Source organism: Acanthaster planci, linkage group LG12 (genome assembly GCF_054643075.1).
Source record: "Acanthaster planci isolate LZ-2023a linkage group LG12, COTS_SCS, whole genome shotgun sequence".
In the NCBI taxonomy this organism is placed as follows: Eukaryota; Metazoa; Echinodermata; class Asteroidea; order Valvatida; family Acanthasteridae; genus Acanthaster; species Acanthaster planci.
In genome coordinates, this window is record NC_141788.1 from 9,462,345 (window position 1) to 9,485,189 (window position 22,845).

Sequence of the window (22,845 nt, forward strand, 5' to 3'; positions counted from 1 at the left end):
AATGTGTTCTGAACTTACAAAATCACACGTCGGATGTAACAGGGACACAGAAAAAAATGGACCCCTAATTTCTGGAATTACCGATGACAATACCTTTCAAAATAGCGAAAACAAGATTGAAAGTGACAGCACGTATATCCGAAACACAAACACGCCCTCGTCAAGGCTTGCAGTTAAAAAGGGAGAATTGCAAAGAACCCAGAAGAATGACAGGTATTTGAAATACACGTACCTTGTCTTTTGTGTAGCTCTGTTTGGTGATAGCTCTGGTGATAGAGTGCAGCTGTCTCAATGCTGGTACGACCAACGAACCCTGCGTGAGAGATCAGTCAATCACCACACAAGAACAATGTCAAAATATCATGCAAGGACAGAGATTTAGGCCAGGGCCAAAACAATCGACAAATCCAATTAAACAGACATATATTTTGAATTCTCTAAAAACCCGATGCAAAGTGAAATAATATAAAATACCACACGGTGATGGTTAATACAAAAAGAACTTAAGTGTCACCAGTAACAATAAGACACCAAAGGTAAGCAATTGAATTAAGGTTGACAGACAGGGAATTAAAAAAGAGTTTATTATAATAGGACAGTGCAAGGCCGTTGACATAAACCAAGGCTTGTAGGTGGAACGGCCTGGACAAACTATATCAGGTAATCACACACAAAACAGTCAAAAACAAGCAACGAAACAAAATAAAAAAGACAGTCTGACACACAAAAATACAGATGAAACTAACGTTGCGTAATTATATCAGAAACCATGCCCATGAAAGAAAGGAAAAACAATGCATGCGGATAACAGAATATGAGGGAAAACTTCATATTGAATGCAAAAAAAGAAGAGTGAATAAATAGTAAAGGGGGGAGGGCTATGCTACATATCCGCCCCGAGCTGAAGTGCACCCCCAATCGGCGGAAGAAAGACAGGTGGTTACAAATGGGTTCTTGCACGCGTTCTGCATGTAGGCAAAGACCATACGCGTACTCAGCGTGCTCCGCGTCAAACGTGCATATACTTGCGCGCCTCATGGCGGGCCTATGTGGTGAGTACCAAAAAACACGCCCTCTTTTGTTCCGCTCGGAGCGGATTGGGAAAGAAGAAATCTTTCATATTAAGATTTGAATCGGCTGCAAATAGCAGGAATCCATGGGAACCCGAAGAAGCCATCAAAAAACATGTTCTCTCCAGAAATAGCCATGTCTGGTAATTTCAGACCAGTTTCACTGCCAAAAGGCATAAAATTCACTTATTAACCCAACCATGAATAGTTACATCAATGACTACACTAAAGATCAATTAATTGAACAGAGTGTCCTTCGGCAGAATAATTGCTAGCACTTTAGGTGATGTTTTTAATCCACTTCAGGAAAAGAGCGCGCCACTTTTACAGCCACACAACTGACTCTGCACCCCAAGTGCACTCTAACAGAAGAAATAAGCTTGTCAAAGTTTTTCAACCAAGCTTGTGCACGTACCAGGCGCAGAAACAACGATCGTATGTATTTTCAAACAGAAATTGGGTATGAACTTGGCGCGTCCCACACCTAATGCCTGAGAGACTGTACGTGAACATGCTTAATTCCCACCAAAGGACTGTCCCTTCTAGCTACATGTAAAAATACGCAATCTCTTGTTCCCGCTCGAGGAGGATTAAACAGGCCTCTCACCTTCTTGATGTCGCCGACGCACCTGCTGATGTACTTCTGCTTGACCGTCATGTTGACGGTGATGGAGTCGCACAGGATGGCCAGCTGCTCCTCTAGGGCATGCTGCAGGTGGGGGGTGGAGATGGCCGGCAGGTGGGCCAGATCCCAGAGCAGCTCCAGGACCTTGCAGGTGGTCTTGGCGTTGCGCACCTCGCGGCCGATCCGGCCAATCAGGCTCAGCAGCTTCTCCTGGATGCGGTCGTTCTCGGTAGTCCAGGCCTTGGGGATTTTCATTAAGGCATAGTTGTAAAGATCCCAAGAGTCACCGATCACATTTCTTTTAATTTGACAAAATCCCACACTTTAATTACATACGGTATGTTAGTTTTAAAATTTGCATATTCTCACGTGACGCCCAAGGTCTATAGAAAGGTCAAGTATCTTATCTTATCGTGTAACTGTTTATTTCTTTTGTTTTAATTTTTGTACTATGCATTTTAAATACTTTCTTACTGTTTTGGTTTCGTGCTTACATTCAGTAAGTTTTACGACCTTTTGTTTTTTCCTGCTAACTTTTTCAGTTCATTGGTTCCTTTTTTGTTGTCACTTATCGTTACTGGTTTAAAGTTTTTGTCTATTTCATTGGCCTATATTTTAGTCGTTGTTTTAAATGTGTCTGTGCTGTCTCATTTGCCTAGGATGCAACAACATTTTTCTTCTTGTTTTGCATAGTTTTATTTGGTTGTTAGTTTTTAGTTTAGCTTTTTTAGTTCATAGAATATGTGGAGCGTTTCTTATTTTATCTTTAATCGTTTATCATTTTATCCGGGAATTGATTTTAGAAGGACCTTGAGGTATTGTTCACGACCCTTGACATGGTCAAAAATTAGAGATAACAATAATAATAGTATCTAGAATGTACACATGCACATGTGTTCAACTGTCATTCCATAGATACTACAATGACGAAAGTGTAATCCAAAATAACAGCCACGGATGAACCTTTCCTGCTTGTTACTGAGCATGCCACGTTTGTCAGTTCTTACGCACGCACATGACACAACATCTTCAACGGTTCATTCTTTTTAAGCCCATTCGTGCGAGCGTAAATGATTTACAACAGACGCTAGATAAAAACAACGTGCGAATCCTACTGAGTTGATGTCTGTGTTTTACATGAGCTCATACGTAGCCGATACAAAAAAACTCGCGACTTGATAAGACCAAAAAAAAAACCCCACATAGCCACACTTTGAAATGTCTAGTATCTAATCACCAAGAATCTACATGGCCATGTGATACTGTGGAGATCTTTGGCAGTCCAGGGCCTTAAAATGGGAAACTCTGCCCGTTCTAACTAAAAGTGCACAGAGACTCCAACTATGAATGGAATGCCAGGTGTTTGGCATACCTTCTGTATCAGGTAGAACAAATGTTCCAGTTGCTCGGTGTTGAACTTGACGGCTGCAGCAGACATGATGGAGTGGATGTTCTCCACCACGGTCAGTGGCTGGTCATTCTATTAGAGGATAAAGAAAAAGGTTTGAATAAAAAAGGACTGCATCAATTTTGTGTGACTTTATCAACTGGCGTCAGACTGCTTTGTTCTTAACTGGAAACCTGTATTCATGACATGTGGCTACTCCAAATCGCCTCATGTGCGTGCTACAGAATGGTAACAAAAACGGCTCCCACAGAAATCTGACGACCGAATTCCATGAGTTTTCCAGAACTGAAATACGACAATTTTCGTGACATTCAATACTGCAGGGAAAGGTCTGCTTGGTGTTATACACTGGAAGACTGCCATGTCAATGACTATAGATGGACACGGATAGCCTGTAACTTGACCGTTTTTCCGTCAAAAGTGGTTCATCAAAAAATCATCCTTGCACAATCTTGACTTCCATGACTTTTCCACGATTTCTTTGCACTGGCAATTGACTTCCATGACTTTTCCACGATTTCTTTCCACTGACAACAGGATTCGAGGACGCCATATTTCTTTCACAATTTTTCAGGAATTGTCTACTGCTTTACAGGACTTCTTCTGAAGGATTTCTCTACGACCATGGGTACCCTGGAATATAACTGAAAGCCCTCTCTGGATTGAAAACAAAAAATTCTCTATTACAATAAATCAGTTAAAGCAAACCAAATTGAGACGGAAGGACCTCACCTGCATGTTCCATATTCCGGTCAACTCCTCTTGAGACAGTTTGGTGCCCAGGAACACCACGATGCCCTTCAGCCGGTCGCAGTACTGCGACTTGTCGATGTTGCCTGTACCAATCATCGGGCAAAACCCGTCAGAAATGAATGGAAGACACACGAAGTTCTAGCACCTAGAGACGATTCCCAGGAGACCCCATTCCTGCGGGGCCAGCACACTCACGCACGTCTTAGCTTGAGTGAGTGCACTTTGCTAAGGGTGCAACACCCTTTGAATCAGATGGCCCCGCAGTAATGACTTCTAATTCTTTTGGCCGGATTTGTCTATAAGGCCCCCGTCAATGAGGCATTTTACAGGGGCACATCTCACAAGTCAGAAGGCAACAATGATGTTCTGATTGGGAATACTGCCTTTTCCAATTGAAAGTAGATACTGTTACGACTTAAAACAGCTTCAGGACAGCATGTAATCCTGAATAGAAGAGCAATCCATGCTCGTGTGCACTTTAACCCTAACCTTCCCCAACCATACAGAATTAAACAGTAGTAAAGTGTTTAATTCTGTGGGGATAGGTCTGGTAGGCCCATAACAGCTGGCTTTTGCATTGGGTTTGGCATATCTCAGAAAACAAAGTCTAACAGCCTCTGTGCACAAAGTCCCATGTTTAACTTTGTGTGAATGGGGAAGGTTGGGGCCTGCAACCCTTGGGGGGTTAGGGTTAACACTCGGGGAACAACCCGTTCCAATTAGGAACATGTCAATAACAGGGCGGTGAAGGTTCATCGGAGAATCGTGGTGTATCCAAGGATGATTAAGCCCAATGATCAGGGGTAGCAGTATTCAGGAAGGACTTTGATTTCTTGACTGTGCATAGTCAACATTCAATTTGTGTTCTGTGGACTGAAAACCCATATCCGACTCACCCATAAATAGGTGCTTTCTTCTTTGTACAGATGTACCAGTTATCTGAAATACATGCCATCTATGTTGTTCGAAGCTTTAGATTTGGTGGGAGATTTCTAGAAATGATCTTTTATATCCAGTGACAGATCGCTCCTTTGGAAATTTAACTTGTGGGGATTTTGGGATAGAAGGGCGACGGATATTGTAAGACCAAAAATTCTATGTGCTTGTCTTGTGTGCTGCAAACTTCATGAGAATGAAGTTGCCTGAGTGTCAGACTTACCGTCGAGTGCTATGGACAAGACCTTCTTGTCCACCAGCCAATTCAGGACGACCTCTTCCTGAATGGCAGTACGATGGTTCCTTGTGGAGGAGTCTTCAATCAATTTAGCAATCTGAATGCCGAAAGAAAGGAACAAGACCAGATAACTAAAAACTCTCTGTTAATTCCCGCATGAGAGAACGCAAGCGGAAGGTTGACAAGATTGACCAAGGTTTTTCTGGGGTCTTAATCACTTCGCGCCAGTGGCAGTTATCAATGTTGATGATGTTAGGGCGGGATAATTATCATTTTTTCCTGTTTTCAAAATCCCATCTTCATTTACTGGACACTTACACCCACACGAAGGACTGTCTGGTGTCTACTCTAATCTGACAGACAACATCTACTGATGCTGGAGTATTTCTCCCAGGCCTGCTGCCTTGTAAAAAGAGCCGACGTTGTGTGGTGTTACGTAATTTTCTTTTGTTCACAAAACTGGCACAGTGCGCTGCTGACCTCTTTTCAACAGGGGCCAGATTGGCGTGCAGCGGTACTGTGTGGCTCATCACTGCGGTGAAGAGCTTCTGTCGCACTAAATTCCCACAACCGTGGTATACTGGTTCAAAATAAGGCTGGATTATCTCCATTTTTGAGAGTGAAAAAATGTTGATTATGCCAAGCAGTCCTTTGTTATGAGTACGGTCTTTTGTTAAAAAGCCAAGTTCCCTTTGTCTGATTTCGGAGACCCCGGCCACGCGTATAAAGAATACGTGTTCGGTACTGGCAAGTGGTTAATTACAAGCTGATGATCTTGCTGTCTGCTTTCTGCACAAGTCAGTCGTATTGCAGTAGAGTCCAGCTCAAACCCTTTCACGAGTCCGGTCACCAGTCCAGTCACAAAACCAGTCACAAGTAACAAGGTAAACGATGACTAAGGAAATACTTTTGTCTCAGTTTACATGAACAGCCTGTGATTTGGCTTAAGACTGTGATTTGGCTTAAGACTGTGATTTGGCTTAAGACTGTGATTTGGCTTAAGACTGTGATTTGGCTTAAGACTGTGATTTGGCTTAAGACTGTGATTTGGCTTAAGACTGGATGACTTGTGGCTGACTTGCAGGGACTTGTGATGGACTCGACTACGACACTGCACATCAATGCGACTGACCAACCAAGGCAATTATTGTTACTGAAATGCATGCAAGACTTGGTGATTGCAGCCGAGTGTGCTGCTGACGCGGCTCGCACCTCTTTGAGGCTGTTCATCTTGGCATTGAAGTGGGGCGACTTCAGCATCCTCAGGGCCACGTCCAGTCTCAGGGTGTCCACCTCGCTGACGTCCTCCGCCCAGAAGTTCATGCAGAGTAGCTTCATGGTGGACAGCAGATCAGAGATGCTGCCGGCTTTCTGCCATTGCAAGCAACCAGGGGAAAAACACTGTGAGACCTTCAACAATTCGGCCAAAAAACAAGGATTTCTCGATATTATCATGGGCTCATTCCGCGCCAAATCATACAAAATGTGACCCAAATCAGATTTGCCTAAAAAATTCTTTAAATACTTTTAAATATCAAACAATAAAAATTAAAATATTGACCTGGTATCTTTTCTTCTTGTTACATCAGCTGAACGTTTGGGTGCTTTGTCACTGTTTAGCACCTAAGAAGTACTGTTTGTTTGGGAGCATTGTTAGAGGCTTATATACTCTTTTCTGATTAAGGTGCAAAGCTGAGATTTTGTGCAAAGGGTAGGCCTAATTCTTTCAGACCCTATGTAAATGAGAAATTGGTGACCTTTTCAAATCTGGGAGTTACGAAAATACCAATTTTTTTTAGTAATTTTGTTTCATTTTGCATGAGAAAGAGCAAACTGGTGTTGCTGTTTTGACGTATCTCTCGGTTTGGGATCCTGACGGTTACTGACACAGTGTGGGGAAAATTGTTCATGGTTTCCGAGGTCATCGCAGATTTTTTTCTTCCCATGGAGCTTCATTATGGAAGATTCTTTTTGAAGGCCTTTCACTCAAAAGTGGATCTGGTGACTGGCAACCTATTTTGTAAAGTTTGAGTCCCATTTGCTTACAAATAGGTTGCCAGTAAAAGTGCCACATGCTTAATACCTCTTCCGACTGGTTCCCTGCTGATGTTTGTTTTAGCTCAATGAATGGCTAATCAATACGATGTCTTTCCCGCTTAGCAGCTTTTTTGTGTGTATGAGATCAGGCCAAAGAATTTCCAGGTAAGCACAAAGCCTGTCCAAAAATCCGATTTGAAACTCTTCTGAAAAGTTCGTACTTTCTGTTTCAAGTCGCTGTCTGCCAGCTCCCGGACATACTTCAGGGTGCGCTTGGACACGGGGCCCAGGAAGGGGGCCACCCGCAGGGTGTTGAGGTACTCGGAGGCCACCCCTAGGGGCTGCAAGAGGGCTGCCATGATCTGCCAAGAAAGATGAGGAACCGATAACAAATGCAACATGCCCTTTTTGCATGGTTTTACTGCAGTGTGGAAAGTCAGTCTGCCAAAGTGACAGTGGTACTGCCCACAATCACTACAACAGGTCACTGACCGACAGTATTAGGTGGCCCTGTAGAGGGTCCCGTAAAAGAAATTTATGTCGCATAATTCTTCTATTTCCTTACAACTTTTTGACGATTCCATACTTGTCAGAGGGACACAGCCTTCAGTAAATGCTTGAGTTCAGCCAAAAAAATCAAATTTGGCTTAAAATTTATGAACTTGTGTTGGACGGGAAGCCGTTTGTGGAACTTGTGCCATTAAAGATTGGCTACAAAATTTGTCTGCTTACTGTTGGGTCCAGTTCTTCGCATGGTTCCAAGGCTCTGGTCTTGAGTTCTTCGAAGCCGCCTTTTTCTCCAAACTATTCAAGTGAAAACAAAAGAGCCTGAATTTCCTTCAAAATGTGGAAGATTAGATGACCGTGTACTTGTAATTGGCATATGGATGATATGAAGCTAGCAAGTGTGCACCCCAAATTTTCATTTGAATGAGCACAAAAATACATTGTTTTGCGTAGGAGAAATGCATCCTTGCATCATCAAACAAAAAGAAATGGGGCTTAGGTATCTTTGGTAATGTTCTGCCTTGTAACTTCTAAGGACATGATTTTATTCACAGTCCATTTGCCAAATGCAAAATGATCTCCAGAACTCAGAACACGAAACTAACACAGACCTTTCCAACATGTCCAAGTTCGAAAATGGCATCTCACTGGCAGTGACAGATCATCAAAATGAGTGTATGAAAACGTAAAAGAAATCCTGTTCAAGTGGACAGCAGTATCAATGGCTTCTCAATCCAAACTAGACCTGGTGCTATCAATTACAAATATGATCAACACGCCAGCTAGCCTGACGTGAAAGGGGTCTACACTTAAAAGAAGAAACCAAGCCATATACCTGTATTACAAATTGTATTACTTGCTGATTTTAACCTAGGGCATCAGCAAAGACTGTATAGCGCCGCGTAGAGGCGCAAGATGGAGAACTCTGCGAAAAAGGTGTTATCACCACGGGCGCCATTCAAATGTGAACGTTAATGCATAGGCGCAGGCATACCAGGTGAATGTGCCGGTCGCGGCACTCGCACCGGTTGCATTAACATAGCGTATTCCTACCCAAATGGCGCCCATGCAAAAACAACGTTTTACGCGTATTCACGGTGAAGTTCTCCATCTTGCGCTGCTGCGCAGTGCTATACAATCTTTGGGCGTAAGACCGGCATTTACCATCCATACGGCTCATGCCCCTTGGATGGAACATCAGGTCACCTGTCCTGTGCACTCACCCTATTGATGAGGTTGACCAGCCACCCGCAGGGGTCCTTGTAGGAGCTGAACGGCGGACTGACGGCAAAGGTGTTGTTCATCCCGAACTTGTCCTCCCAGAACAACTTGTCCCAGTGTTTGGAGCGGTTCTTGTAGTGAAACTCTGTTTCTGGGTTCAGTACCTAGCAGAGCAACATATCGCAAACAAACTCTACTGTAAAAAGCTGTGTATAACGGTGAATACATGTAAAACTATAGATCTTTATAAATTAAAACAGCACTAACTCAGAGGGAAGCCTGTTTTCCCACCCACAAGTACATATATGTCTTGACCTGCTGAAGGATGAAGTTTAATCCTAACCTTCCCTAACCACACAGAATCCAACACCAGTAAAGTGTGTGAGTTTGTGGCATTGGGTACTGGTAGCTTACTATTTGGTGTTTCATTTGGTGTGAATGGGTACTGTGGGCCTGCACTTACCCTGTTGAATTTGGACTGAATGGGTACTGTGACCCTTTCACTTTTCACCATCAAAAATTTCAAATGAGTACTGTTAAAGATGATGTAATGATAGAAAGCTTCCCATTGAAATGCTGAGTAAGTAGTACGGAATACATGTATTATGTAATAAATACCATAACAAGGACAATCTTCCTTGTTTCTGACCACAATGATCCCAGCAGCCGGGGATGGATATGCAGCATGATGGTGTGTGAGTTGGTTTGAATAGGTACTGCCTGTCCATACTCTTTGTACTGTGCAGTGCGCCTGCTGTACCCAATCAAACACAATTACATGGGTAAAGACCTGTTGAAGTTTGTGATTGGGTACTGTTGCAGAAGGAGGTACTGTTGAAGTTTGTGGGATTGGGGAAGGTTAGGTCCAGCAACCTCTTTTGTTGTTAGTGTTACTGTTAATACAGTTTTGTATGATTATGGGTGTTCTCCTAACAGCACACTGCAGATTAGAATGCTCTATTTTTGCAGCGCAGCTGCACTGTTTGTTCTTGCCAAGTACATGTACTGGGACAAAAAGTCTGTCGGCGTTGTAGTCAAGACCATCACAAGGCCAGACACAAACCCATTTGCAACACCTGTCACGAGTAAACAGGGCGAACAGTGACACGGGAGTGCTTTTGTTGCCATTCATTTAAACAGCTGATGATTTGACATTCAGAGTGGAGGTCTTGTGTTGGTTTTGTGACGGTCTTAAGAGGTCGCGGCTACAACACTGTGATTTAATGACGCATGGTCAATGACCCTCCAATCAGATGACAGGAGATTTATTCAAGTGCTAGACGAAAAGCTGATATACGGGTACATGTACGGAGTACCGTCCATTGATAAATTCAGCCTGTAAAACAGGATTCCACTGTGCACAAGCAGTTATTAACCCTAACACTCCTCAGTCCTCCAACAGGTGAAGGATTGAGGAGGGTTAGGGTTAAGGTATGCTTACAGCTTTTCCAAACCAGATAAAGTCTCAACCAGTCGTCCAACCACTAGCATCTGTTGTACCAGCGTTAATTGCAACTGTTCATTTACTGTATTCACAAGTCGGTCAAATTAAAATCGAAAGTGAGGTTAGCGTCTTTATTTGAAGAACCTGATAATAAAGATGAAAGCAATGAAATAAAAGTTTGTTGCAGATTCAGTTCAGTTATGGTAACGAATCATTTAACATTTGTACATGTAATTCACTTTATCTTGACGTTTTAGCAACATTTCAAAAAATGAAAGTCAGGCATGGAACCCCAACTAGTCTGGCACCACCCCATTTGACAGACTCACTGAATAAGATAGAGTTAGGGAACATGATCAAAAATCGCTTCCTTGGAAATAAGGTCTCTGGACAGGGAATGATGGACCATATGCCTACTCCTCACCATAGTGAGCACACCGAGCAAGTCGACGGGCACCGGCTTGTGCTTGAGCCTGGCGGCGACCAGGTCCACGGTCAGCTGCAGCATGTTGTAGATGCCCTCCTGGATCTCCGCCCCCCAGCGGTGCACGGCGTTGGACACCATCAGCTTCTTGATGGCCTCTGGCATGCAGCGGCTGACAAAGCGCTTGCAGTTCTCATCTGACTCGATCAGGTCTGGCAAAAAAATTTCAAAAAATGGGATGAGCAAAACAGTAAGATACAGTACATACATGTACATGTATATCTGGTGATGGGTTAAATTTTTGCGGGAAGTACGGCTCAGACATTAGTAATTCTCAGAGGCATGGTTGTGGCGAGGAAAATTGGAGCGCTGGCTTTTTCTTGTTGGAGGGAAGAGTCGGTGAAGTACTTTTTCAGATTCAAGAATGAGCAGAACAAATATATGCATCCAACTGAGTACACGTACATGTACGTACATGTAAGTGTGAATAAATACAGGAGAAAGTGAGACACGTACATGTATCTATATTTCGGTGTTTTCTAAACCTCTTTTTGTGTGTCAGCACTTTTAATCACATATTATGCCACAAAATATATACTGGTCTGCAAGCTTCATTTCGGGATTGTAATGATTTAATTTGCTCACCCGTCACCAAAATGTGCAGTCCCCAGCATCAAATTCATGTATAACATCTAAGAATAGAACAAGCAGATTAAATCAGGATTCCTGCACCTAAAGGACAATTAAATTCCACTTTTCCATGACCAATTCGTGAAAATCTGTGATCCAATAACGCAATTTCTTGGACTATTCAGACTTTTAATGTTGCGGATACAATCACACATTTTATGCATTAATATCTATTAATTAATAGAAATTGCACACAGTGTTCGAAAAATTCCATGACATTTCCATGAATTCAGTCATTTTTACAAAAATGACATGACTTTTCCAGGATTGGAAAACATAAAAAAATTTCCATGACTTTTCCAGGCCGCGGAAACCCTGCTAAATAGACTGGACACCTTAAGATTGTAAAATCCATTGCAGCGAAAGGAATTTACCTGTAGGTTCACCGTTACATCAACCCCCCCCCACCAAAAAACCCCAGCAAAAACACAGACTGAATTTTAGTCCCAGATAAACTCCACGCTTTCCAATTCCCACGATCCTGAAGCTTGATGTCAGGCATGCCATGGTCAACGACTGCAAAAGGTTGACGGAGCCACCAACGGGCCTTCCACGCAGTCAAGTTAGCACCAATTCCACAAAGCTACAAAAGCCAAGAACTTTGCCAAGTGCACAAAAGAACCCCTTAACCAGCCAAAAATCAATACACGTGTAATGCTCAGTGTTTCAGACTGGTTACCGTCCACGTTGCTTTGCTTAACACATACTTTTGTCAGGCTGTATTTTCTGCCATGCAGCTACCGGTATAGGGGGGAATAAGTGATTTTGGACAACAATAGAGATGGGTGCCAAAATGGGACCAAGAAGTCACATGACCAGTTCATACAGGCTCATAGCAGACTGGAAATCATAAAGAAACACATGACAAAAAGTTGCATGAAATCCTCCCTGCCCCCTTTTGCTCTCCAATTTAAGGTTTCAAATTCCATTTTCTGCCAATGGCTACAAATCCATCTCCTTGTACAGTATGCATGTACCGTGCATGAGCCAGCAGATAAAGCCCTCGCCCATCTACAATTACACACTTGCCAAATGAGTACATTACATGAACATATTGGCAACACATCCATACATGTCCATCAACGGTATTCAGAAAGTGTACCGCTTACTACAATCCAGGCTTGAAGTTTCCATTTTGCTGGGGGGAGGGGACATGCCCACTCATGTACTGCACATGTTTGTCAATAATCCAATGCCACGTGGACGTTTTTAAACCAGAGCCACGAATGCACACATGCACGTTTATGACAGCGCAAGTTCAGTTGCAAAATTGAGATAATAAAAATGAAAACATACAGGACAATAATGCACAAGATGCATTTTGGGTTAACGATTTGAACCCATTCACTCAGCAGGTCACTCAATTCTAAATATTCGGTGCATAGGTGCATGTACATGTATGTACATGAACACTGTCTGCATAACATGGCTTACATGTACATTAATGAGCATGCTAAACATTTGTTCCTTTTCGCCTAAGGCCACACAATGCATAGAGCAGCATGTGATGCATCAAGGTCACCAATGAAAGTTGCATGGAATTGTACAATTTCTACCGGTACTTTGAATACGTTTGAGCCAGTGTATGGGAAGACGGGATTCTGCGAGTGTTTTCATGTATACACAAAAGGTGTGAGACTCTGGGAAGCACCTGTTTTGTACATGTGAATTATGGAATCCCCATTGATGATGAAATTTGACTTGTTTTTTTGGGGGGGGAAGGACTTCAAAGTTTCCTGAAAAAAACAGTATTGCTCAGCCTCGTTGTCAATGGGTTTCATAACAGTTCACGGAAACATTCGTCCTTTTGCATTAAAACAAAGTAAAACTGTCAGCGCCTTGCATGCAAACTCCATCTGGAAGCCAAAAAGGCCACAAACATGTTCATGTTTGGGGCACAATATCGGGCAGAAATGGTGCACTTTTCACAAATGCCATTAAAACCTCCACTCTGTGATTTCCATTCTCGGGTCTTAATATAATTAACCAAAATTATCTTCAGTCAGATCCTCAATGTAAACTTTGTCAAAAATAGGCTCTTTTTTTTGGCACGTCTTGCCAATCTTTCGGGGGAATCTGGGAAAAATGTGTCCAACGAAACTTGTAAACTCTTCACCAGACTCAAAAATTGGAGAACAGGGATTATTGGACTTTGTCGGAACTTCACGATCAGTTCAACTTGGGCTTAAATGATAACGTGACTGCATTTCAAGACACACCACGTTTGGGGTCTTCACAAACACGTAGAGAATGTCTTCTTTTAAAATACGAGCTTGCAAGCCGGGATAATACTCTGTCACGTTCCTGTTCTGTACATCAGTAATGAACTGTAATGATCAGTAATGAACAATGTCAAGCAATGCAAGTCTGACCAGCAATTGGGTAGACACACACAAGCATGCGGGAAAGTCATCAAATTTCACGCGACAGAGTGAAGAAAAAAAACCTGTTGATGCCCTGCATTTGACCAAAATAACACTCAAACTGTCTGGGCTCAGTGCTAGCCAAGAAAAACAGCTGTACTTATAAAACAAATAGAGAAAGCATGCGTAAATATTTTGAAACGCAGTACACATTAAGTCCCCTCAAAGTGTACACCAGAATGTACATCAACTTCCCCCAAATTCTGAGGAAATTCAGGGCAAACAACTATGATCCTTTCAAACTAATCCTGAGGTTTACATCACTGACTTTAACAAAAAAATTGATAGGGTGGTTAATTAATTTATTTCATTTTATTCTGTGTCTTCACATCTGACGCGAAACAGCAAGGGCAAAAGGCTGATACACAGTGACATATCCAAGGAGGGAAAAAAAACATGAAAGCTATACGTATTCAATTTAAAATACCACCAAGTAGTTTTATTGTTTTACGATGTACGGTCAGTTTGATGGGAACACCTGCTTGTATGCTGCATCGAAGTAGAAAGATAGTCTTGAGGGTAAATGTGGTACTATTGCAAAGACATGCAATGTGTGGGAATTGTCTGTGAACATACCTGTGTGGCTATATACATGTACATGAATGTATTGTGGAATACCGAATCAACATAGCTTTACAGTCTGACAGTTGCAAGTGCATGTACATGTAAATGACACAGTAGACTTGTTCTAAAATATGTCTGAAAAAAAACAACGCGCTTTCAAACAAAGAAGTAAAACATAAAAAACATCCAACCAAGCGTACATCAACCCAGTTGGGTGGAAATGTGAAGCTTAACATTATCCCTAAACCTACATAATACTACAAATTACTACTTGTAGTAAAATGTAGTAATAAGTGCTGTCGCTTGTAAGAGGACATGACTTTATTGTTCTGTGAAGCCATAAGATACAATAAATAAGACAATGTACCATACAGTGCTGTGGCACTATGAATGCATGGTTTTATTTTTCTCTGTACGAGTAACAATGGAAGTAACCTAGCAAGAAGTAGTAATTTGTAGTGCTAGGTCCTTCAGGCTCAGACTACTACTTAGTATTTTGTAGCACTGTGTAGTGTAAGCCAAACAATATGCTTGGCGGTTAGGGTTAATTTAAACAGTTGACCCTAAAACAGGCTTCTAGAGTCAAAGAAAAAAATGAAGGGTTAAAAGTCAGCACAATGTACCGGTAGGTTAGCAGCTGATGGATTTAAGGAAAGTAAACCTATTTGTTCTTTTAAAGCCAAGTGCAAAAATATGAAAAACACATGGTACGTTTTCACTGTTGGTAGCAAGCATTGTCTGAGGTTATGAAGTTTTCAGTACTGGAACATTTTTGTTCATACAAGGGGCAACAAAATGGCAGATGGAAAATAACAAAAAGACTGCACCAGGGATACCGGTGCGTACATGTACCTCAAATTTGGAACGGTGCTACAGTGTCACTCTTGTCATTTTTTTTTTTTCATTTTTTTCCAAAAAAATTCTGTGTTCACTTTCCACGAGTGTTTTTTGTTTCTTTTTAGGAGGCAGATTCTTACTCCCAGAAGTTTTTTTAATGTGGGAAATAAAGTTTAAGGCCCACTTGTCTATATTAGGCTGGTATGGTTCCTGTGTCCAATGCTGCAGATTGGTCCACTGGAATTAGACAGTAGCCAGTCTGAAAGTCTTGACTATATCCAGTTCAGTATATCCAGACTATACCCGTGCAAACAGAATGCACATTGCTACATGTACATGTATGTTGTGGAAAATTCTGGGGAATTCCATTTTTTCGTATATACATGTAATTGCTTGGTTTCAAAGAGGTTTCGATACAGTTCTTCCAAATGAGTACATGTGAAACATAACATTTAAACGAGGTGCCAAAATGGAGAGCGGAAAAGACACGTTCAGAGGATGTATAGTTTCACACCAGAGACAAGCAAAATAAACATACTCGTGAAAATTGATTGGTATATCATGGTGCTGATCTTCGATGTGGTGAAAATATCTTCATTGTAATCATCCTGGGTTCTTCTCAATCAACCAGGAAGTTTTTGGGGAGAAATCTGCAAACCTTGCTAAGGTACATTTACATGTAACGATCCGAGCCACTATTACTGCACATGGGACTTGATGCCCGCCAAAAGTTTTGGGCACAAAGACAGACTGAGCCCCACCTGTGGATTCCAGAAAAACACACAGGTGGAATCGGGATGAACTGGTGTAAAATGGAAAGTTTCCTGTCTCCAATTATGTACCCTTCAGTAAACACACACTTACAAAATATGAACATGCATCCCCACACAATACTGAAACCAAACTGTGTACATACATGCATGTACCGACATGTACACTGTACATGTACAGTATAGGCCTACCAAAAACGTGATCTACTATACTTTTCTTGGACTTTGTATCGTTTGCAGAGATTGAAGCCGATGATAACTACAAGTAAACTTTGCCCGGTTTGAGGGTGAAGTTGTCCATAAGGTTGAATGAAGATTGTGGTGGACATTACTAGTTACTCTGAGTCATACAACTTGATAACGTAAGTGGTGTGTGACCAACTGGTACTCTGCTTTTCAGTCCCTGTGAAGAAGCACATTTACAATTTAAATAGACATGATTTAAGGGTGTGTGGTCCACTGGCACAAAAGAGTGTGGGTGACACAGGGGGGAAAAAATCCATGTTGCACATGATGCACGCACGTCTCTTTTAAAGAGAATTTACAGATTAGGAATTGAGGTGCGGGGGGGGGGAACTGATCACGTGGCTCTTCGTGCTCTGTGTGTATTTCACGTCACTGCAGTTACTGAGCAGTTTGTTGCACATTCAGATATGTACATATTTGAAAAAAACAAACAGAGAATGAAAAATATGACAATGCAAATTATGAGTGACAAAGCCTATTCCACCCCACAGATTGACTTGTAAATGGACAATCTGCCCCCTCCCTAATCACTTTGCAGAGCAATTCACAACTGTTTTGACCAAAAAAATTGCTGTTCCTTCTTCTACCGTATCACGCCCAACATCAGTTTAGCATTATCTTCCTGACACAAGCCTGCAACATGCCAGTAGTCTGATAACTGATTCTTCAAGGGACACATGTGCCCGGTACATCAAGATCTGAGACATGATGAGTTTCTCTTTTACTTTTAATATTTCAGCAAACAGATATTAAAGACCTTTACTTAACCCTAACAGTACCGGGCATTGTATGGCTTAAGAGTACTCAGTACTACAAAATAGTAAGTAACACTCTGAGCCTGAAGGACCTAGCGCTACAGATTACTACTCCTGGCTAGGTTTATTCCGTTGTTACTCGTATAGAGAACAATGAAACCAATGCATTCATCGTGCCACAGCAATGTATGGTACCCTTCTTCTCTATTTTGTTTTATGGCTTCAGAGAATAATAATGTCATGTCCTCTTACAAGCGACAGGGCCGGGTACTACATTTTACTACTAAGTAGTACTTTGTAGCATTCGGGAATGTTAGGGTTAATTTAACAGGCAAGTGAAGGTCCGAAGCTTGATACTGCATATGTCCTGTATGTTACACAGAGATAGCAATATTTATCAAACTGTACTTACTACAACCATCTTAACGCATTACATGTATTCAGATTTCAGGAAGTTTGATTTGTAAGGCCTACTCTGTTTCAGCAACCAATGCCTAAATACATGTACCTTTTCCTTATCTTCACCTATACATGTACATGTGAAACACAACACGGTTAAGAGACCAGTTATGATGGCAGTGTTTCCCCTACGGTTACAAAGTTCTGCCGGTATTTCAACGCCCCGAAACACTGAATACATGTATGTCAATAAACCTGCTGGCCAGGGCTGACTCAGATCGAACGACCGAATGTACACCTGAAAATCGACATCACTGACCATATTGCTCGGTCAACCAGCCTCCAGGGAGAAGCAGTTCGCAGACCAACTCGTAACAATCATTGAAATTATCACTTTTGCCAGCACAACAGAACGCGTTACCCTTCACCATAGAATTAGCATGGGACAACAATTGCAGGAACACCTGTTGCTTTGGTGACAATATTTTTCCTGATAACAAGTTGTTTAAATGGACTCACTGTCTGTACAATGTACATGTACCTTTGTGTTTAACGAGTAAACTTGTTACCATACTTTCCAGCACAATCAACAGGCGATTTGGTAAGTAAAGAGTGAATTTCTTTCTGTCTTATTTCACTGTGTTACATGCTAACGTAGGAATATTCAGCTTGAAAAATAAACATTCGATCACTGGGTTGATTTTGGAAGAGCCACACTTGGCAAACTTCTGTTCAGCTAAACATATCAGCTCCCGCATAGTACATGCTGTTAGCACCCTGATCCCACATAATGAATACTTTACACCCCTCCAACTAGGGCTGTGCCGAATATCCGAATAACCGAATATTCAATCGATTATCGAATATTCGAATATTATTTTTCGAATTTAAATATTCGACTGCAAAATTAACGAAAAGGGAGGGAAAGTTTTCTTTTCCTTTTAAACGAGGAAAATTGCATATGGAGGCTTGTTTCAAGCAGATTTGAATGAAAAGCGACAGAAATCTTACAATGATTCCAAAAGCACCGGTACATTATTCATTAAACAATTTAAAAGGAACAGAAATTTACAACAGGGCAAGAAGTATTGCTCATCTCTTAAATCTTGCTAAATCGTGACTGGAGATACTCCTAGATGTGAGAAGCTATTTATATTGATCATAATGTAAAGTTGTGTGCACTATTGTAACTGATTTTGTGTACGGGTTGGTCACCAACAATCTGCAGGTCGGTACGACCAAATATTTGGATATTTGATCAAACTTAAAGTCGAATATTTGAATAGTGAATTGTTCGAATTGACTCAGCCCTACCTCCAACTGCCAAATCAGGTTACAGTTTCATGGCTTATGTCTGCAACCTCTACAAAATGATATTTTTTTTTGCAGTGAGGTCAGTGTGTCAGGGAGGGCTTTACAAGGCTACGTGGTACATGTAACTTAACTTCAATCATTGCATTGTAAAAGATAAAGCATTTTGGTGAACATAAAATGGTGGAAATGCAGGCTTCGTCCCGAGCGCTACAACTGTGCTGACCGCAAGAGTGCACTCTCGAGTTGTGCCTGTTAAATCGCTACAGCGCCCTCCTGGATTTTTAGCGCGAAGATCCTACTAACGAAACATGTCAGAATTTCTCTCAATAGTCTTCCGCTTCTTTCTGCTTGACGGCCTCCGTTCCAAATCTTGATTCTTCTGATACAAATCACCTGTGAGGTTTGTTCTCGATTCAAGTCTTATTTTTATTGTAAACACCCTTATCTCCACATCTTTGTCGTTTTTTGTATGCTCTATATCATGTCTTGGGGGCACCATGTGCGATGCTTGTTTTCATATTTAGTTTGCTCGTCTATATACCCATTCTCGATGTTATTTAGTTGTCTGCGCTGAGGAGAGGTGACATTCTGTTGGAGTTTATCAGGTTTGGTACAGTAACCTGCATGTGCAAGTACATAGACAAGTACATGAACCTGTTGCATTTTGTGAGGTTCAGTATGCTTTCTAGTGCAGGAGCCTAGGGGGTTAGGGTTAAGGTCGGGGCCTGCATGAGTCTTTTAACAGTTGAGTGACTGGGGGGAAAATTTCAGAGCGGGCACCGAGAAGTGCCTGTAGCAGCCAGCGGAGGGGAAGGAGAAGGACATCTGCTCCCCCTACAACACCATTCCTTGCTGTATGGTTCAGTTGGTTCTGTGAAACCATCCGACATTTGGTACACGGGAACAGGTACTTACTTTCCTTGGCGAACCTGGTGGAGGCAATCAGGCACTTTCCCAGCGACTCCTCCTTCTTGTAGGGTATGGACCACTGGTCGGTGAAGACGCGCCCCTCCAACTCATACAGGTTGGTGGCAGGGAACTCCTTGGACACCTCCGGATCGTCCTCGTCTCCCGCATCTTGGTCAGGCCTGGCGCTGAGCTTAGCCTCCTGTGGAGCACGTCAGAGGAAAACGATGACAAAAAAAAACAGCTGTGGATTTGCAGATTTAACTGGCAGGCGATAAAAGAATTTTCACTGAACCTTAATTTGGCCAGCTCCAAGGCCACAGGTCCTTCAAAATACGGATACGCAAGATTTTGAATGATACATGTACATGTACATACATGTTGTCCACTGCACGTGTATTAAAGGCACGGCTTTGCCAAGGAATACCCAATATCCAACTGAGCATGACCTGATGACATAACTGTACATATGTATATGTATTATAAACTGACATACCACACCGGAGGTGGATGAGAGATCCTATTATTTAGCATCAACACAGCTTTAGCAAATAACATAAGTATTTTCATGTTTAAATGATGTATTTGTGATCGTCATTACATGCAGGCTCCTGGATATCATATACAACACATTGGAATGATCTTGAGTGTGCATTTTTTGTGACAAGGTATCAAAGCAACGGTGCCGTTTGCGCAGCCCAACTGGCTGCAATCTTGAAAAGAAAGATGGCGGCCTTCACCCATCATGAAAATATTCCCTTCCAGCAGAAATCTGGATGCCAATTCACTTATTGTCTTATATAGACCTACATGTACTTGTGACAGTAAATGTGAGAGTCTGCTATCTACCCGTAAGCCTATGATGATTCCTTGGAAAGTTTAATAGACAGCACTGAAGTTCTTGATATGTTGTTGACGCTGTATATGTAGATCCTTGTTGACGCTAATTAGCAGAACTATGAATGAGTCCCTACAATACACCCATGCGTGATTATCAACATTATTTGTAATACAAATGTGTGAAAAACAATATTATGTACATGCATTATGTAAGGGTAAATAAATAAAGGACTGGGACACAATGAACTTATTAACACAGTGTAATGAACCGAGAGCAGTCACACAGTACGCAGCCTACACGTACATGGTCATGATGGTGTAGTGGGACACAATGAACTTATTAACACAGTGTAATGAACCGAGAGCAGTCACACAGTACGCAGCCTACACGTACATGGTCACGATGGTGTAGTGGGACACAATGAACTTATTAACACAGTGTAATGAACCGAGAGCAGTCACACATTTACAAAACAAAATCAACACAGGCTGTTCAAAAGGCAACATTTGAACAACTTATTAAATGACTTGGGAACTTTTTTCTAACTTTTTGCAAAGAAATCTTTATTTTTCATTAGAGTAAAACAGTTGCATACATACATCCTCTTGCCAGGAAATTGTCTTGTTTTTCAGTGATCATGCTTCCTGGCAAAAGGTCGTAAGCACTTACGTCCTTTTTCCAGGCACTTGACAATGTATAACTATTCAATGCTATAGAGACATGAGATTTGGTACGGTATATAAAAACTGATTTTAAAAATCTGGATGCGTAGTCCCAAGTGAAATGTATCTAATGTGGACCTCAATACATGAAGTTATAAATGCAGTAATTTTGTTAATATAAACACAACCACCACATTTTTATGACAACTAAACATGATGGTAACGACTGCAAATGAGACATCAAAATGTGACATGGCAATAATGACGGATTAAAAAGTCTGTAATGACTGTTATAAATGTCGTTTGATTTTTTTTTCCGTTGTGTTTGATATTGTTATGCCTTCTGAATACTTGTATATATGTTTAGTTGAATAGCTGACAGATCATGTATTTTGTAAAGTCATTTTAGTTTGTGGTAACTGGTGTCCTGAGCGGTTGCGAGCGTGCACGCTGATGCTGCTCTATCACTGCCAAAAGTTTTAGTGTGCCCAGTTGCCCCAATCAATTAAAAATAACCCATTTGTAAATTTAGAATGCCCAAGGAATCTGCAACTGTTGCCACAAATTAAAGCTGCAGACTTTTCTCACCGTGACTGCAATCGCGTCTTGTTCGTAACGTGTTACGAGCATGCACTGTGTACCACGTCAAGCCTACACTTGCTGGTGTAAACCATATAAACACAGCCTCGTAGCCAGTATGTATGGGCAACATGCACATGTAACGTTTCCTACAACAGGGAACAAGGATGGGGTCACGACCTTTGATGTGTCTTCACGTCGGTGCAGCTGTTACACGCGTGACTGTCAAAATTAACGGTTCGTAATCCAAGGAAATCTGAGTCAATCTACTGCCATTGCATAATATCTCTTCATTAGAAGCCCAGTGTAAAAACTTAGAGACATGACAGACACCATATTACCATTCTGTTCTGTTATTTGGCAAACTATGTGCTTACTGACTGATTTTTGGACAGTGACATATGACGATGTACGAAAGTCGCTCTGCAACCTGTTTTAAAAAAAAAATATATTTTTCTCATGGTCCACCTTTGCATACATGTACATGTATGCAAAGGTGGACCATGCAGGGTGGCGGGGTATTCTGCATGTCAACTGAATTTAAGTTCTAATTCCAAAATGCAAGTGAGAATTCAAACACTAAGCCTACATCAATTTAACAAGCCAAAAAAAAAAGATAATAAACAATGACGTGTGGCAACTGGCATAAAAATGCTGTTCCATGTTTAAGCAAAACAAAACCAAAATAAAATTTCTAGCTTTCCAATTTGTCCACTAACTTCTTCGGGTTCAACAGCTTCATCATAGCTTGGAGGCGCTGGATCCGAGTGATGCCTGGGCTCCGACCTCTCTCCTTTGGACTTCCCCGACGACGAGCCCGACCCGCCCACATCCTCCATCATCTCCACCACTTCGTCCACGGTGTCGTAGGACAGGCCCGGCTGCTCGTTGGTAAGGATCGCCACGGCCTCGTTGACGTCGTTCTTACTCAGCGTCAGCGCCCGCTTGATTTCGGTTAGATCGGAAAAGCCCATGTTGACGAGCATCTGTAGGTTGTCCTCGGTCGGCTCCATGGTCAGTTTGATCGGCTTGCTAGGGATTTTGGAAAACTGTAGCGATTTCCGGCGAAAATGTCTGGGAAATGGAACTAAGCCGAATGTTTTTCAGGACGGCAACACCCCAAATTCGTTCGCACTGTACGTCGCCATGTTGCAATTAATTAAGACAGGACGCGACAGTAGAGGGCGCTAGTCCGA

General features: G+C 41.8%; 1 protein-coding gene across 2 annotated transcripts in view; it reads right to left on the minus strand.

Moving 5' to 3' along the window:
* The window catches only part of LOC110985137 (ubiquitin carboxyl-terminal hydrolase 24-like), a 66,195-nt gene extending 43,377 nt beyond the window's left edge, over positions 1–22,818 (minus strand). For both annotated transcript variants that reach the window (XM_022245934.2, XM_022245933.2), the window contains exons 1-12: positions 22,369–22,818; positions 19,577–19,769; positions 10,664–10,875; positions 8,798–8,959; positions 7,800–7,871; positions 7,289–7,429; positions 6,243–6,401; positions 5,016–5,127; positions 3,836–3,939; positions 3,068–3,175; positions 1,678–1,935; positions 233–313 (exon numbers count right to left, since the gene is read on the minus strand). In XM_022245934.2, coding sequence (XP_022101626.2) covers positions 233–313; positions 1,678–1,935; positions 3,068–3,175; positions 3,836–3,939; positions 5,016–5,127; positions 6,243–6,401; positions 7,289–7,429; positions 7,800–7,871; positions 8,798–8,959; positions 10,664–10,875; positions 19,577–19,769; positions 22,369–22,662 — 1,896 coding nt within the window. In that variant the 5' untranslated portion in view covers positions 22,663–22,818. The remainder of the gene's footprint in view (positions 1–232; positions 314–1,677; positions 1,936–3,067; positions 3,176–3,835; positions 3,940–5,015; positions 5,128–6,242; positions 6,402–7,288; positions 7,430–7,799; positions 7,872–8,797; positions 8,960–10,663; positions 10,876–19,576; positions 19,770–22,368) is intronic.
* Positions 22,819–22,845: the final 27 nt, after the last annotated feature.